Source organism: Schistocerca nitens, chromosome 11, assembly GCF_023898315.1.
Source record: "Schistocerca nitens isolate TAMUIC-IGC-003100 chromosome 11, iqSchNite1.1, whole genome shotgun sequence".
NCBI classification, from domain to species: Eukaryota; Metazoa; Arthropoda; class Insecta; order Orthoptera; family Acrididae; genus Schistocerca; species Schistocerca nitens.
Window position 1 is genome coordinate 38,675,804 of NC_064624.1, and position 15,647 is coordinate 38,691,450.

The 15,647-nt window shown below is 37.8% G+C and overlaps 1 protein-coding gene across 9 annotated transcripts in view; it reads right to left on the reverse strand.

Annotated features, from left to right (window-relative positions):
* The window catches only part of LOC126213063 (zinc finger protein 43-like), a 173,432-nt gene extending 158,168 nt beyond the window's left edge, over positions 1 to 15,264 (reverse strand). For 8 of the 9 annotated variants that reach the window (XM_049940642.1, XM_049940644.1, XM_049940643.1 and 5 more), the window contains exons 1-2: positions 15,181 to 15,264; positions 10,344 to 10,432 (exon numbers count right to left, since the gene is read on the reverse strand). In XM_049940642.1, the coding sequence (XP_049796599.1) occupies positions 10,344 to 10,415 (72 nt within the window). In that variant the 5' untranslated portion in view covers positions 10,416 to 10,432; positions 15,181 to 15,264. The remainder of the gene's footprint in view (positions 1 to 10,343; positions 10,433 to 15,180) is intronic. The other variant, XM_049940640.1, reaches the window with a different exon arrangement.
* Between the last annotated feature and the right edge of the window lie 383 nt (positions 15,265 to 15,647).

Genomic DNA, 15,647 nt, shown 5'->3' on the forward strand with positions numbered 1-15,647 from the left:
GACCATGCAGTGCTCTTCCAATGTGCCAACATCCAACACCAACAGATACATGCCTATTTCAGTTGTAGTTGTCGATGTCACGACATTAACACTGGCACATTCATGGGTCATCAGCTGCACAGACTCATCATTAGGAGTGTTTGGAGCATTGTGCATGCAGACACACTTGTACTCTGCCTAGCATTAATGCCTGATGTTAGTTATGCCACAGTTTACTGCCTGTCTTGTTTTACCAGTCTGCCTAGCCTATGATGTGTACCACCTGTCATGAGCAGTACTTGCCCAACCCCCATAATGTCTGGACATCATTTCACCTGTGTTTTGCCATGCGTTGAAGACAACTGCCACAGCACTCCTCAAACACCCAACAAGCTGTGCAGCTTACAAAATGCTCATCCCAAGCCTTCAGGCCATCAAAATCTGCTCTCAGTCAAACTCAGATAGATTGTGTGCATTCCCTATTTTACACCCAGACAGCATGCTCACTCATACTCCATGCACCGTGTGTGTGTGTGTGTGTGTGTGTGTGTGTGTGTGTGTGTGAGACTAGAAGAAAATGTGAGGTGCTATTGCCTGGATAAGTTTATATTGATAGCAGATCAGTGGTCATAATGTTTTGGCTGATGTTATGGATATAGTATTATGACTTCCAAATGGATGCTAGGCCATGCCAAGGGAACCATTCAGCAACATTCAAGGCAATTTTCAAATGCATCAAATTACTACAAGAGTGTACCAGAAAATAATGCCTCCTAAACTTTGATTCTGTTCTTCATATCAGTTGTCGTGCACATTACTCTGTTGATGTTACGACTTTGCTGACACAATATGCAGCACCCTCCTGCTGAAGGGTTCTGAACTGCAGTGTGTAATGCGTGTGTGTTAGTTAACCGTGTCAGCATGTCAGAAAACCCTCAGAAAACAGAACACGAATTCAAATAGTTCATCCACATGTGGAATACCCTCTCCTTCAGCATGACAATGATAGACCATACGCAACTTTTTTTCCACCTACAACAGTCTGACACCTTTGATTCATTATTATTGTTCATACTTCATAGTGTTCCAGTTTGATCAAGATAATTTTCAACTATTTGCAAAACCTAAAGCACACCTTCAAGAACTTCACTTTGCCGGCCGGTGTGGCCAAGCGGTTCTAGGCACTTCAGTCTGGAACTGTGCAGCCGCTACGGTCCCAGGTTCGAATCCTGCCTTGGGCATGGATGTGTCTGATGTCCTTAGGTTAGTTAGGTTTAAGTAGCTTTAAGTTCTAGGGGACTGATGACGTCAGATGTTAAGTCACATAGTGCTCAGAGCCATTCTTTTGAACTTCACTTTGATAGTGGTGAATTGATGTGAGCAGAGATGAGGCTGTGGGTCTGCCAACAAAGTCAAATATTCTACAGTGATGACACCAACAACCTGGTGTCTCATTGGGAGAAAGGTGTTCAGTGACATGGTGACTATGTTTGAAATAAATATTTAAACACTACGAATAAAGATGTAAAATGTTAATAAAGTTTGTATTAATTAAAATGCTTCAATAATTTTCAAATAATTGTGTACCATTACTTTCCAGCATGTGCTCATGCCCAAAATATACAGCATTTAGAAACTAAGCTTTATTAATTTGACCAAGAAGGTGGCTTTCAACTAACATAATGTCTACATGCATCTGTTAAGGTCATAGGGAAGTTCAGTCCCACTAACACACCACACAACATAAAAGAAGACTTCTCGTAGTTAAAAGTTACATTCTGGGCACAATTTGGATTTTTTGGTAGACATTAGGCTGTGCTACTGGTCAATTTGTTACCACATCCTTTACTTGGCTTTCACATAGCAAGGCTTTGTCAGCTCACAGCCACACTGCCACCTTTCAACCTAGACTAGGCCTTGAGCTCTACTATGGATCAGTCTCTCAGCACAATCAATATTTCTAGGGGGGAGGAGGTCTAGAAACACATTTTAAACTTGTAGCCTTTGAATAGTTCTCAGGTTCAGGTCCAAGGTCAATGACACTTCAAATTGCTTTTCATTTACATGATGCGTGTTGTGCATACATATCATTCTGTATGCCAAACCATCATTGTGTCAGGGGTGAAAGCCAAGGCTTTAACTATGTTGGGTCTAACCACTCTTTTACTGTATTTAATAAAATTTAGTATATTTACTTTCCTATCGTTTCCTCACAGTGATGGTTTAGGATTACTGTTGTGATACTCCTCGACAAATGAATTGCAAGCTGATCACATAGTTCCTACGAACTATAATGAAGCACTCACATATATTCAAATGCAAATGCTGCATTAATGCTATCACAGTACTTCTGCAGTTACACCCAAGATGGGTGTTGAAGCAGACTTGTTCAGCACAGACAGTACACAAGTAGTTTGCGCGATTGTGTCAGGACCCTCAATTCTGGTAGGCAGAATAAAATTACTAGTGGCACCAAGTGAATTTGTTTTCCTGCTGATAGCTGAATACCCTACAAATAGCTGCACTGCATCAGATTTCAAGTGACGTGTGTATGTAAGATTATTTACACCAGTAACTGTAACATTCTGGCAGTTTCACAAAAAATGTGTGACAATGTGCAGCAAACACAGAAAGTGGTTATGAACAAACCTGTCAATATTTCATGTGTAATACCATTGCTTCCTAAAAACTTCACTGCCAACATATAAATTCATTCTGCAGATACGGGCTGTATAACAATTTCTGTTTTCATGTGGTATTTGTCTGAAATTTAAATTTACTATTGGGTCATTTCATGCCAAGTGGCCTAAATTTAGGCAAGTTCCCCACTTGGCCATCTCCAATTTTATGAAATGTTTACAGGATGTACATATAGACCTTACATGAAGCACTGCCAAATTACAGCTTCATAAATAGTATGGTGGGGCCACCAGCCACCTTTTCGTAAGGGCTCGTTTTTTTCATTGCGGCTGAAATGAATATATGATCAACTTTGTTTTACCACTGTTCAGGATCTAAGAGACCTGTTGTGCTCAAACTTTGTGATCCTGTTCAACTTTTTGGGTACAATAGCTTCATTTTAGTACAAAAGGTCAAACTATGGTAAATTCATCATAGTGTGCTATCAAAGTGTTCCATAAATCTTGTTGTATCAAATAAACTCACATTTATATTACATTAAAAAATACATGTACCAGTCATACTCTTTATGGTTCCGAAGCCAAATATTTCAGTTCTTATTAATTCATTTGCTGAAATTTGTTACTAATAGAAATTACAGTTGATTCTAACAAGCTATAATGTCAGCCCATTCTTGTTGCTGATGGAGCTGGAATGACAGAAATAATGTGTTGCTTTGGAATCCAACAACCATCCTGCCTAGCTGGCCAATAGAATTAATGTGCAGGTCCATTGGGGTGCATGAAAATGACAAACATTTTCCTTCTTCTGAAACTTTGGAACATTACCAATCCACCATTTTCCATCATATATACAGGCAATGTATTGGTCCAGTTGTAAGGCTTTAGTATTTCTGAATGAAACACTTTGGTCAACATTTGCCACAAAAAAGTTTGTATCATTGAATACTCTTCTAATACAAACTTGCTTTTCATTTAATGGCACAAAATGGCGATTGTCTCTTGTTCCTGATACTGTGCAGCCATTTTTTAACCTTGCTTCCTGCTCAGTTTTTAATGTTTCAATTTGTTCTTTTGAAACAAAAAATGAATTGGATTCCTCTGATATTCTTTGTACAGTATTTAAACAAGTCAGTTGGTGTCAAAATCTGGTCCTCAGTTGGTCTTTGAAGGCTTGCTCTTGCTGCCGCGCACTTTACAGTTCCTCCATTCTATCACATGGAGATTTTCCGTGGCTTGTAGCAGGAAAGTTCCATTCAGCTGAGATTCCAAAGTCATTCTGATGGCGGCAGAGATTCAGAAAATTTTAGAAGTTTTTGTACTGCACTGCTGATCCATCACTGAAGTAGTAAATGTGTGTCATTTTTCCAAGGAGACACTTTAGATCTTCTATTAATTTCACTATAAATCATTTACAGCAATTGCATTATGTTTCAGGCTGTCGCTTATTATACAGTAGCTGATGCTGCCGATGTCCAAGTTATTTCTGAAGTACACAACAAATGGGTGTAAAGTTGCTTGGCTGTTATTCCAGTGAAAACCTTGAACTGCATCCTGGACAATGAAGGAATAATTTTCAGCAAAGTCCATTAATGTGATCATTTCAGTTGGCTCACAGTTTTCTTTTATGCATTTTAGGTGCTTGCTCTGGTGCTTTGCAACATAATGAGTGGAAAGTTTGTCAATTTTTGAAATCAGATCTTCAATAAAATCCTTAGTGGTCATCTGCTTTGTTTCTAATGTATCTATCAGTGTGCACCCACTGTTTGAACTCAATGGTATCATCTGGATCACTGTCTTCAAAGCTACTTTCTAAAAACTGTTCAAGTGGTTCTTCTCCCGGACAGATTTCACGGGGAAGAAGCATGCAGTCTGGATTACAAATCACACTGTTTTAGCAGTCAGACTCTTATAATCTTATTTAATTGGAGTGCTTCCAAGCATCAGTTTCACAGTTTGGTGTTAAGTGCAACCAGAAACTGAGTGGGTTCCTGCAGCACCCACAGCGATGCACGATTTTAGCCTCAATTCACAGAATTTGCCAAATCCAATTTCAGGCCTATGCTGAAGTTGATATGTAACAAATATTTCTTACAAATTATTCAGAAGAAGGTATTTTTGCATCAAAACTATCTTTCCTTCTATTCTAATTGATACGTAGTCTTTTTACCTGGAAAAATTTGACTACATTCTTCATTCTGAAAAAATGTTACCACTCTCTCTTTTATGGCATCTGAAATCATCTTGCCACACTTGTTCTTTGGCAGAGTTAGTACGCTATTTTCTGCCTGTAACTTCCTAGCTGCTTTTACCATCCTCTCTGAAACACTGAATTCTTGCATTGTCTCTTTTATAGTCCAGCTTTGTGGTACTAGTGTCAGTATCTGCAATTTTTCAGGCTGCCTTGACAATTGCAACTTCTCTTTCAATTCCTTAATCAGCTGCTTATAATCTTCACAATCAGGACATGTCTTGCTTGTACTATGTGTTTGAAGATCTTTTGGGGCTAATCCTCCAGCAGCAGCAATGTTATTTGCAATTTCCTGTTGAGCTTCGCTTATTTTTCGTTTTGCGTAACCTTTCACATCCCTTTTGGATATTCTCTGATATTTTAGAGGGGAGACCCAAAAAGCAGTTATAATTGAATTGACTGATACTTCTGGATATGCTCCATCTTCTGACTGGTTTGAAGTTCACTGTGATTTTTCTGCTTTCTTTGCTAAAAATTGTTTCTGCAAGTTGGACAGATCTTCCGACCAGGTTTGTCATTGCTCTTACTCACAGCTTGCAATTGTTTTGCCATTCCCACATTGACAATCCGTAAACCCTTTTTAACAGAATGGTTCTTTGCACCAAAACGATTACAACAATATCTCTATAGAAAGTCATGAATTCCTATTACTCTACTGAAAATTCTTTGATTGGAATGAAGCCTCGATGTGTGTGTTTTCAGCTGACATGCAGAATTATATGTAGGACCAATTACATACAGTACTGAAACCTCATTGGTATCCATTATCCTACCATTAAATTTATGCTTCCAATTGCCGTTTGTTTCAATATTAGATAAAGTAGAATTGGTGTATATTTCCAACTGAAAAATATTAAACAATCATAGCAGGGTGTATACGCAGACATGGAAAAAAAATTCCCGGATTTCCCGGTTAAAAATACACTTCCTCCCAGGAGTGTGAATATACTTTTTCACTATTAACTGACAATATATTTTCTCTCAGAACTGTATATCATCAGTCTTTTGAATGGTTACATACGGTCGTAGAATTTCCCGGCGCTTTAGAAAATGAAACACAGGGAAAACAACACGTTTTGGAAAGATCTTTGATGACCAGCAACATATACACTGCATATTTTTATATTACGAAAGTATAAATTCGAATTCCACCAAACACCCCATGCTACTTTCCGAAGCATTGAAATCAAGATTGCAATGCGGTTTTGTAAGCCAGTCATAGCTCATGTCGCCTGATTTCACCAGCTGATGACAGCGGGTATTCAGAACTGAGGATACGTGATGTAGTCAGCCAATAGTGACATCACTGTTAAGAAGCGCGAACGCACAAATTACAATGTAATATATATTACACAAATGTGCCAGCAAAATTTTTAATAACGACGTAAATGTCTTGTCTTCTGGGCTCGAAATTCATCTAAATGGCTCATCATCAAAGAGTTGATTTTTACACGAGACTCAAATGCTCTGTGATTTAAGAAATTCATCGTACATTCTCGCACATACTTCAACTTACGTAGAAGGATATTTACTTTGAAAGTAACTCTTTTCAAACCACCATTCAGAATATTTTCACGTGAGCTATTAGAAATAGGTTCATTTGTGCAGTTGCCAGAGAGCGCCAGATGACAGGTGCCACCGGCCTTGCGCAGCTACGATGTCATAGGGAGCCCGCATGTTCGAAAGTGTAATACATTGAAACATCTTACATTATGTCATAAAACAAACAAGACATCAGAGGATGTTCTAAGAGCATCAGAATTTCGTGACCCATACTAAAATGTGCACATTCGTATGTCCAGATTTCCAGTGAAGTGGGCCATGACCTGATATTAAGCTTTTCAATGTAGTTTTTGGAATGTAAATTTTCTTATAATACCATGTTATCTCATGTTTGGTTCTTTATTATGGCATAATTCCATACGTGTTACAAGTTGAAAACGTGCACTTGAAATGATGTAGCAAACAATGTGCAGAATTAAACACTTCATTTCAAATATATTGTCTGCCTCAGCAGAAAAGATTAATAAAAGAAAATTTCTTTAGCAAATCTACAAAAATAGCTTCATTGTTCAGCAAGGCAATAAATGCTTTACTGTCAGAAAGGTGGAAATAAAATAAAATCTGCAACTAACAACACATTTTAGCCTTCCGTAATTATGTGTATTTATTTTAATTCACTTCATAGCCTCCCACCACAGCAATCTGTTTTGTTTTCATTTGATGTAAGAGCAGTAAACGAAGAGGAAACAGCAAAATCACTAAATGTATACACGGATCACATGGAGACTACCCACATGCCCACTATAACTCAGACTGCTCTGTGCATCAGCCCCGAATTTACGATATTTCCGAACTGGGCCAATACCCCGCCATTCCCTCAAGCGTTTGAGATAGGACGTCAAAAACTAGAAAAGAAACGAATTTTCAAAAATATATTTGTTTTGTAGCGTGCATCTTTCTGAAGAGTCTAATGCATAAAACATATGTGTTCGAGGAAATGTAAGACATGTTATTTGGTCGTAAGTGTGCCAAAGTGCAGTGCCACACTTCTTCACACAGAGTTCTCCTATTGCACTTCACTGTATTTCGCTCTGTGGAATTGAAACGTGTATATTTTGCAATGGATGCCATAAAACCATATTCAGGACAGTGGAAATTAAAATGTCCTGTGGTGTCTCTCATGCTTACAGTCGGTCAATTTGACATCCTGTCCCTCTTTTTTTCTTTTCTATTTTAAAAAAAAATGAACTTCAGAAAAGTTGCACTCTTTATTCCCTAGCAGCTAACAACTTGCTGCTTTGTGTGACATAAAATTAAATATAGGATACATAAAACTAGTAAAGACATGAGACAAGCACGACAATTCACATTTCTTCAATCCTTAGCTCCTAGAATTTTTTTCTTTCTAATCTTGCTACAACTTTACATGGCATGCTTTCCTTTCTGCGAAAGAATCTGTTACCTCATCAAAGTTCGTCAAATGTTTTGCTACATGAAAAATCGAAATGTCGTTGTCTAATACTGAAAAAGCTGTTAATACAAATAGGACCCAAGACTGGTGTGGTTTCTCGATCTGATTACGTCTATTTTGTCACACTCTGCTAGATAAAACAAAATAGGCCTTTCTAATACTGCAACAATTGTAACACACCAAATAAACGATACTGTTTTGGCACAAATGGTAATTTTTTAACGACAGAATACAACTCACAAGCGATCTGGCCAAAAACTTTGTCAAAATTTCATTTTATTGGATACACCAAGAAGGTAATATGTAATCGTCGTCTGCAGTGGCTGAGCAGTTCTAGGCACTTTAGTCTGGAACCCCACTACCACTGCGGCCGCAGGTTCGAATCCTGCCTCGGGCATGGACGTGTGTGATGTTCTTAGGTTAGTTAGGTTTAAGTAGTTATAAGTTCTAGGGGACTGATGACCTCAGATGAAGTCCCATTGTGCTCAGAGTCATTTTTATATGTAATATTTTTACCTGTTATTTGTTTATTTCCACTCCAGTAGTTTGAATCTATAGATTTCACTAGTAATTATAACAAAGCTCATCATTTGCAAACCCAATCAACCACACAATCAGACAATGGTTGGCATTCATTCGTTCAGCCTTACTCCGCTCAGCTCGTATGGCCCCTTTTGTCTGTAGGAAAGTTTGTTTCTACATGCGACAAGGATTCCCCTGACAATCATGTACACTATGCATGCATTCACAGATCAACTTACGATTCATTCAGAAATCAACTTAGTATGTGTTCAAAAATGTTCAAAAACCGACAGGGATGCGTTTCAAAGTCATATGAATAATCGATAGACTAATGTGCGCTGGATGCTAGGTGCTTTGTGAAACAAGGATTTCTCCCTGAAGAATATGAATTTGCCGCCCCCCACCCCCAGATCTGGGCCTGCTGCGCACGCACGAATCGGGAGAAGCTACTACTCAACTGGGCATACGCATGATCCCGCTCATAACTGCTAAAATGAATCTAATGTAAACAGTTGTGATGTCACGCTCATCGGAGGCAATTTGTTGTTACGAAGCCTTGCATAGTCGTCCTAAAGCCTTTGACACATTTTGCTGTTGGCAGACACTTGTATGAGCACTGTGGTTTGTTGTTGTATAGGGCACATTTCCTTTGCAGTTTAAGTTTTATTTTCGTTTTTTCTCTCCTTCATGTATCATTGCTGCGGTATTACTCTGCAGTAGCGGAATACAGTAACATCCTTTGTTAGAGTATCGATTCTTACCAGTCAAAATTACAAAAATGTAACTGAAAACAAAAACAATGACAAATTCCCGGAATTCTAAAAAATTCCTGAGTTTTTCCCCGGATCTCCCGGGTCGTATAATGGAAACTTCCTTGAGAATACATCAGAAAAAATTAAATAACCTAGTAAACCCACTACCTTGAAATAATTTTTACTAACCGAGAAACAATGTTTATCCAGTAATGACAACACACTTTACATAATTTAAAAACTGGTCTGTCTCTAAAATAAAAACTTTTTCTGATCAGACAAAGTGAGCTCAGATAACTCAGTTATTGTTTGAGCAATCTGGATGCCACTTGCAGAGCATTATGACATGCTGACACGCTGCAGATAACTAAAGTACCAGCTTCAGAAAGTTAATCCTTTCAGTAGATATAAGGCAATTTTATACAACAAGATTTATGAGCCACTTTGACAGCACACTATGATAAATTTACTATAGTCACAATGTCAAAAATTGAGCCTTTACGAAAAGGTAGCTAGTGGCCCCACCATACTATTTATGAAGCTGTAATTTGGCAGTGCTTCATGTAAGGTCTATATGTACAACCTGTAAAAATTTAATGGAAATTGGAGATGGTCTAGTGGGGACCCTTAGGCCACTTGACATGGAATGACCCTGCTGACCGTTATCCTTACACTTTGTTCACATATTCAAGGTCAACACCTAATGTTAATAGTACTACAAAATTTACTTCTCAGATTAGTGACATGCAAATGTCACTTCAACATCAATAAATTACATTTCTTATTCCATACTACAATACACTGCAATAATGCAATAACTGCAGCCATACCATTTATAAATTTAATGGCACTGCTAAGATTCACTATGGTCATAGTTATTCTTAAGTTGCACATTAAGGCTGTCATTTAAAAGAAGCATATCAGGGCAGAATATACCCACTTTATGGCAACCACGTTATCAGTATAATTGAATTGTGCATTAAAAAAGTTTTCCATGTTTACTTAACATTAAATTGAAACTATTGCTGAATTCTATGTGAGGTTTAACAGGCTTAGTTCAATGCACTGTGCAAAATGTCATATTTAAGAGTGAAAGTTCATCAGTTGTTTAGTAAACAGAATTACTCGTGTTTCCAGCAGCATGAGATCAATTTTATGTACTCACGCACCATACTGCACACAGAAATTAACGAAACACTGTTACGAAATACAAGTAAGCCACTTACCATGAAGCGTAACTGTGTTTTTACTTCGTCCGTTTCCTCTTTTTTTATCCACGTAGATGGCTCCTGGTCCATTGCTTTAGTTCTGCAATCTGAAAAAAAAAGCAATCATATAAGAACAGTGGTACTCAGTTTCTGTTGTTACCATGAAGTACAGCTCAAAGGCAGTATTTTCACTCGTCTAATGGGTGCAGTAAATGGGTGATTACACAGGAAACAGATTCAGAAAGGATGAGGAAAAGTAGGTTCAGTTATATAAACTCATTTACATTTCTCAGGTCATGGAGAGTGAGAACACTGAAAGTAACATGCACTGGAAACCGAGAATTTATAGTTGGTACTGCTCTTTTTCTAACACTGGCTCATGGATACTTTTCTATTGAGACAATTATGGAAGATGTGTATTTTTTGTGCATGCACGAACTTCAGCATTACAAACAATCAGAGCGGTCAAGACATTGCAGCAAAATTACTGATAATCCATTCTACACTTTGTTCGTTGTGTTAATTTCAGTCTGATAGGGACATCATGATAATCTGTACATACGGATTGTTTGTTTATCAGTGAATATGCATTTTCAACATAGGTATTATCTTGAAACTTCCTTCACCTGTATTCCTCACAGATGTATACACAGTTTATAGAAAGCATCATCAGTTTGGAATCTTGGGTCGACAGAAGCGTCCGATCCCACGTGTCTGCTTTGACCCGTGACGTCATGACGGTGCGGAGTTTGGTTTGTGAGTGTGGCGTGTTTGTAGATGACGTCGTGTTATGGTTTGTTGTGGTTTCTGGTGGTATGTTCAGGATTTTCGTTTGTGTGGTGTAATGGGCTCAGTTTGCTTTTGCTAATTATCCAGAATTGTTCGAGTGTCGGCTGTGTTTGTAGTGGAATTCGTTTCAGTGAGTTAATGATTTTGTGTGAAGGTTAATTTAGTGTTGTTCGCTGTACATTGTGTGGTAATTTTAGTAAAATTAATCGATTGTTGTTTTTGTTCAGGAATGGACATGACTGATAAAATTAACAGTGTGCAGGTCAAGGGAAGTGTTCGATCCCAATGTGTGGCTATGTATGTTGGTATTGGTATCAGGAGATGTTTTTGAGCTATATACACCAAGGGAAGTGTTGGATCCTAATTTATGGGATCGGGAGCTGCTCTTGAGCTATATACGTCAAGGGAAGTGTCCGATTCCAGATGATATTGTGTTTAGTGGTATTTGGGGAGTTTTGTGAAGTCGGTTTTTTCGTCGTTTTGTGTGGTTTTGTATGGGGGTGGGTGTCTAAATTTGTTTATATTTAGTTTGCCCCCACCCAAAAACATCCCATTTTCCGCCCTTGTCCCGTTAGTGTCATTAGGCTTTTTGTGGAAAGTGTGTGTGTTTTTCGATGTATTTTCGTCCTTATAACGTGTACGTACCGACTTTATGTGCGCCATATTGGAATCGTGGTTTATGGTCGTTTCCGCCATATTTGTGACGTCATGGGTCAAAGCAGACGGGTGGGATCGGACGCTTCCGTAATTTCCGGAATCTTTACCTGCTATTAAAGAAAATCATTTACATGTACCATAGATTGCTCACTGCAGTGCGAAAGTTCTCATTCTTGATTAACATTAAGTTTAAACAGTGGTTCGTTTTTTTCTTACAAAACTGATTTACTAAAACGACTTCCTACTAACTGTAACTATGATGAAAGATCTATCAAGTTCTGATGACATGTAACGCTTTATGTTAGACAAATTACAGTTAATTTGTACCTCGTATTTCGCCAGTTCTTAAATTACAGTATTCTTATACAGAACTCCATTAAAACCCACACACCACAACAAACTGGTATTTACACATGATTAGATGAATACTAACAACACGAGTAACCAAAGCACAGGGAAAACTAGCAAAATGCAACAGAATTACAGCATTTCCTTTCATGCGAACATACACAAAGCATGAAATGATGTAACTGTGGGAACTTGAAAACAAGCTTACGTTAGCTCTAAAATCTGAAGCCGCTATATGTCTACATCACAGCAAATTATCTTCACAATTATTATAGCTAAGTAAGTCAACATAACCACACTAACATAGCGAATAGAGGTGGGCCAAACAGTTATTCTAGAGTAACCATTATCACAGTTCCAGTTATTGTTTGATAACCGTTATTTCTAACTGTTATTAATAACTGTCAAGTTATTTTTCGCTAGCGAATACCGAATACTCCGAGGGGCTACAGTTAAATAATGACATAGTTGGAATCCTTCAGTTTAGTTATCAGTATAACTGCGAGTAGTGTGAAATGGCAGGAATTTCGTATGAAACGTGTCTCATAACCTCAGCTTATTAACTCCGGGTACATTTTAGTTGATGTTAGAACGATTATTAGTGTTTCAAATTATGTGTTTGTAGGTTATCGGTCGCTATTAGAAATATCTTCGCGCAGCTGCAACAGAAAGTACGCGGAACTTTGCCACAGCACTGTTTAAGTAAAATGTTAACAATGTGCGTTTTTAAGTATGAAGTAATATGTAAACTGAATACTGTAGGTTAAATTCTAAGCTTAATTTCTTGTGCTGCTCACTTAATAGAATAAGTGTACAGCCTTGTAATACAACAGAAAATATATGTAATGTGACATTCGTTTACTCCTGTCATGTAAAAGATAGTCCTATTGGGGAATGTGTGAGTACGCTAATCCAAGTTTTATGTGAGATTAGCAAACTGCTCGATTTCTCCAGCTACAACAGGTTTATAACATATGAAGGCATGCAGCTCGAAAAGGTTGACAGTGTTACATTTGTTGGACTACAGCTCGATAATAAATTCAGTTGCAAAGGGCATACCACATTTTTTCACTCTATTATTTCATAGGGGAGCATATTCCATGGTAACTCATCAAACGTAGCAAAAGTTTTTCGCATCTAAAAGCGTCTAATAAAAATCATTTGTGGTATAAATTCAAGACCATCATGTAGGAACCTGTTCAAGGAACTTTGTATTCTAACCACTGCTTCCTAGTATAATTATTCCTTAATGAAATTTGTTACAAGTATTTCCAACCAACAGCTCAATACATAATCAGTACTAGAAATAGGAACAGCAGTCTACATAAAGCCCTAAAATCACTCGCCTTGGTCCAAAAGTGGTCCAATATTCAGGAACATGCATTTTCAATAAACTGTCAGCAACCATTAAAAACTCGGGTTCAGATAAAGCACGGTTTACAGTGTGTTTGAAAGACTTTTTGATACAGAAGTGTCTAATTCCACCCGTCTGCTTTGACCTGGGACGTCATCAATATGCCGGAAATGGCTATGTTAAGTGTGTCTATGACATCACTACATACACATGGCAACAAACATGAAGATACATATAAATAATACAGTAACATCTCCCACCAAAAATACAATCAAACCAACACAGGACAACTGCGGGAAGTTGGGGTTTTTAGGGTGAGGACAAGCTAGAACAAGAACACCATGATCCCAAAACACAAAATGAAGAACAAAAAGAAAAAAAATACAGCATTCTGGTACACCAACAAAAATCTGCAGGAATATAGGTCAACCATACGTTAGAACACCAATACCCACAACTAAAAGTACGAAAATTGGAATCTGACATTTCCCTTGACATACATAGATCAACCTCAGATGACGATACCAAAACATCAACACCTACAACTATGAAAATGGGATTCGGTCATTTCTGGTTACCTATATAGGTCCACCACAACTACTGACACCAAAAAACCAACACAACTGCGAAAAATAAAACCACAATCCCAAAAATCCACAAATCAAACATCCCTACATAAATTAAATCACATTCAATACTCCATAAATACACAAAACATCACAACTAGAAAAAAAAAATAAAATAAAATAAATTACCACCAGCAAATTCCTGCACTGCACACTAAATCGGCTAGCCCCCCCCCCCCCCCCAAAAAAAACCAACTCAAACACCGTGCCGTAATGACATTCACACACCACAACACCTTTACGTCAAAGCAGACGGGTGGAATCAAACGCTTCCGTTGACCCCTCCTTCTACTCTGTAGATGAATATCGTAATAGAGACGGTTAGACCAGTTTACGTAAAAATTCTGCTATATTTCAGATTTGACAACAGTTGGTAGCAACAGTCAAGATGGGGGATTCTGTGTATGATAAATTTATTAAAAGTACGTAATTGTGTTTTATTCTCACAGTGTATCAATTCTGTAAATATTAGCAGTTACTGTAATATATTCACATATTTTGACAATTTCCCGTCAAATGATGAGGTTAATAATTATTATATTCAACTGTATTATGTTATACTTTGACATATGTGTCATTCGCGATGGCCAGCGTCATTTCCGAAGAAGTACGTAAATATTTGTTCGCTCCGGTAACTATCGTCTCTGAAATATCACCGAGGGCTTAGACTGGAGTCACTGTGTCAGGAGCACAGACACACAGTTATTCCGTTACCAACTTCCAGGCTACCTGCAATGGTAGCCCGATAACTGCCAAAAACAAGAAGCTCTAATAACTCTGGTATTTAGTTGTTATGAACATAACCTGAAAATTTATAACACTCGTACACCTTCACCAAGCACACTATAGGTAATGTGATCACAAATACACAATAAAATCTCGTCCCTATGTACCCATTAAAAATTAAAAAACAGAAACCTCAAACATAGCTTCCACAGCGTCATCACAAGATATTCGCGAACTATTACACTCGTCAAACTCAACTGTTATTGTGTTAGAAATGAAGTACCGCGCTAATTTACTTGCGAAACAATTTTCTTCATTTACTCTAGCTTGCGGTTTATAAACGCTTAAAAATTACCTGGAGAATATCATACAAATTTCCGCTAAACCACGAGCTTGCAGCTGTCAACACACTGAAACAATCCAGCTAAACCAAAGATATTGCAGCAAGACAAAGCACTCTGCCGTGGGCTGTGAGATAAGCATTTTGGAAAAACCGGAAAGATAAAATGCGAAAATTAAATTAAGGTAGAATACCTACTCTATCCCTTTGGTAAATCCTTATCGCTATTTTAGTATAACAACTACATAACTTAAAATAGCTGTCATTTCTCGGAATTTTAAATCTTAACTGTACCGTGTGGGAAGCATTGATCTGCACATGGACATAACATCGACGTAATTTTCCTTTGTTACAGGCAGGACGAGCATGTACAAACCGTTTGACAGTGAGATCTTGTTAAATTTCCTTGTTTTCTTGTTAGAGTTATGAGTCTATACTTTTCGTCAAAGTTTTCTTTAAATCGCTTAACAAATGGACGCTGT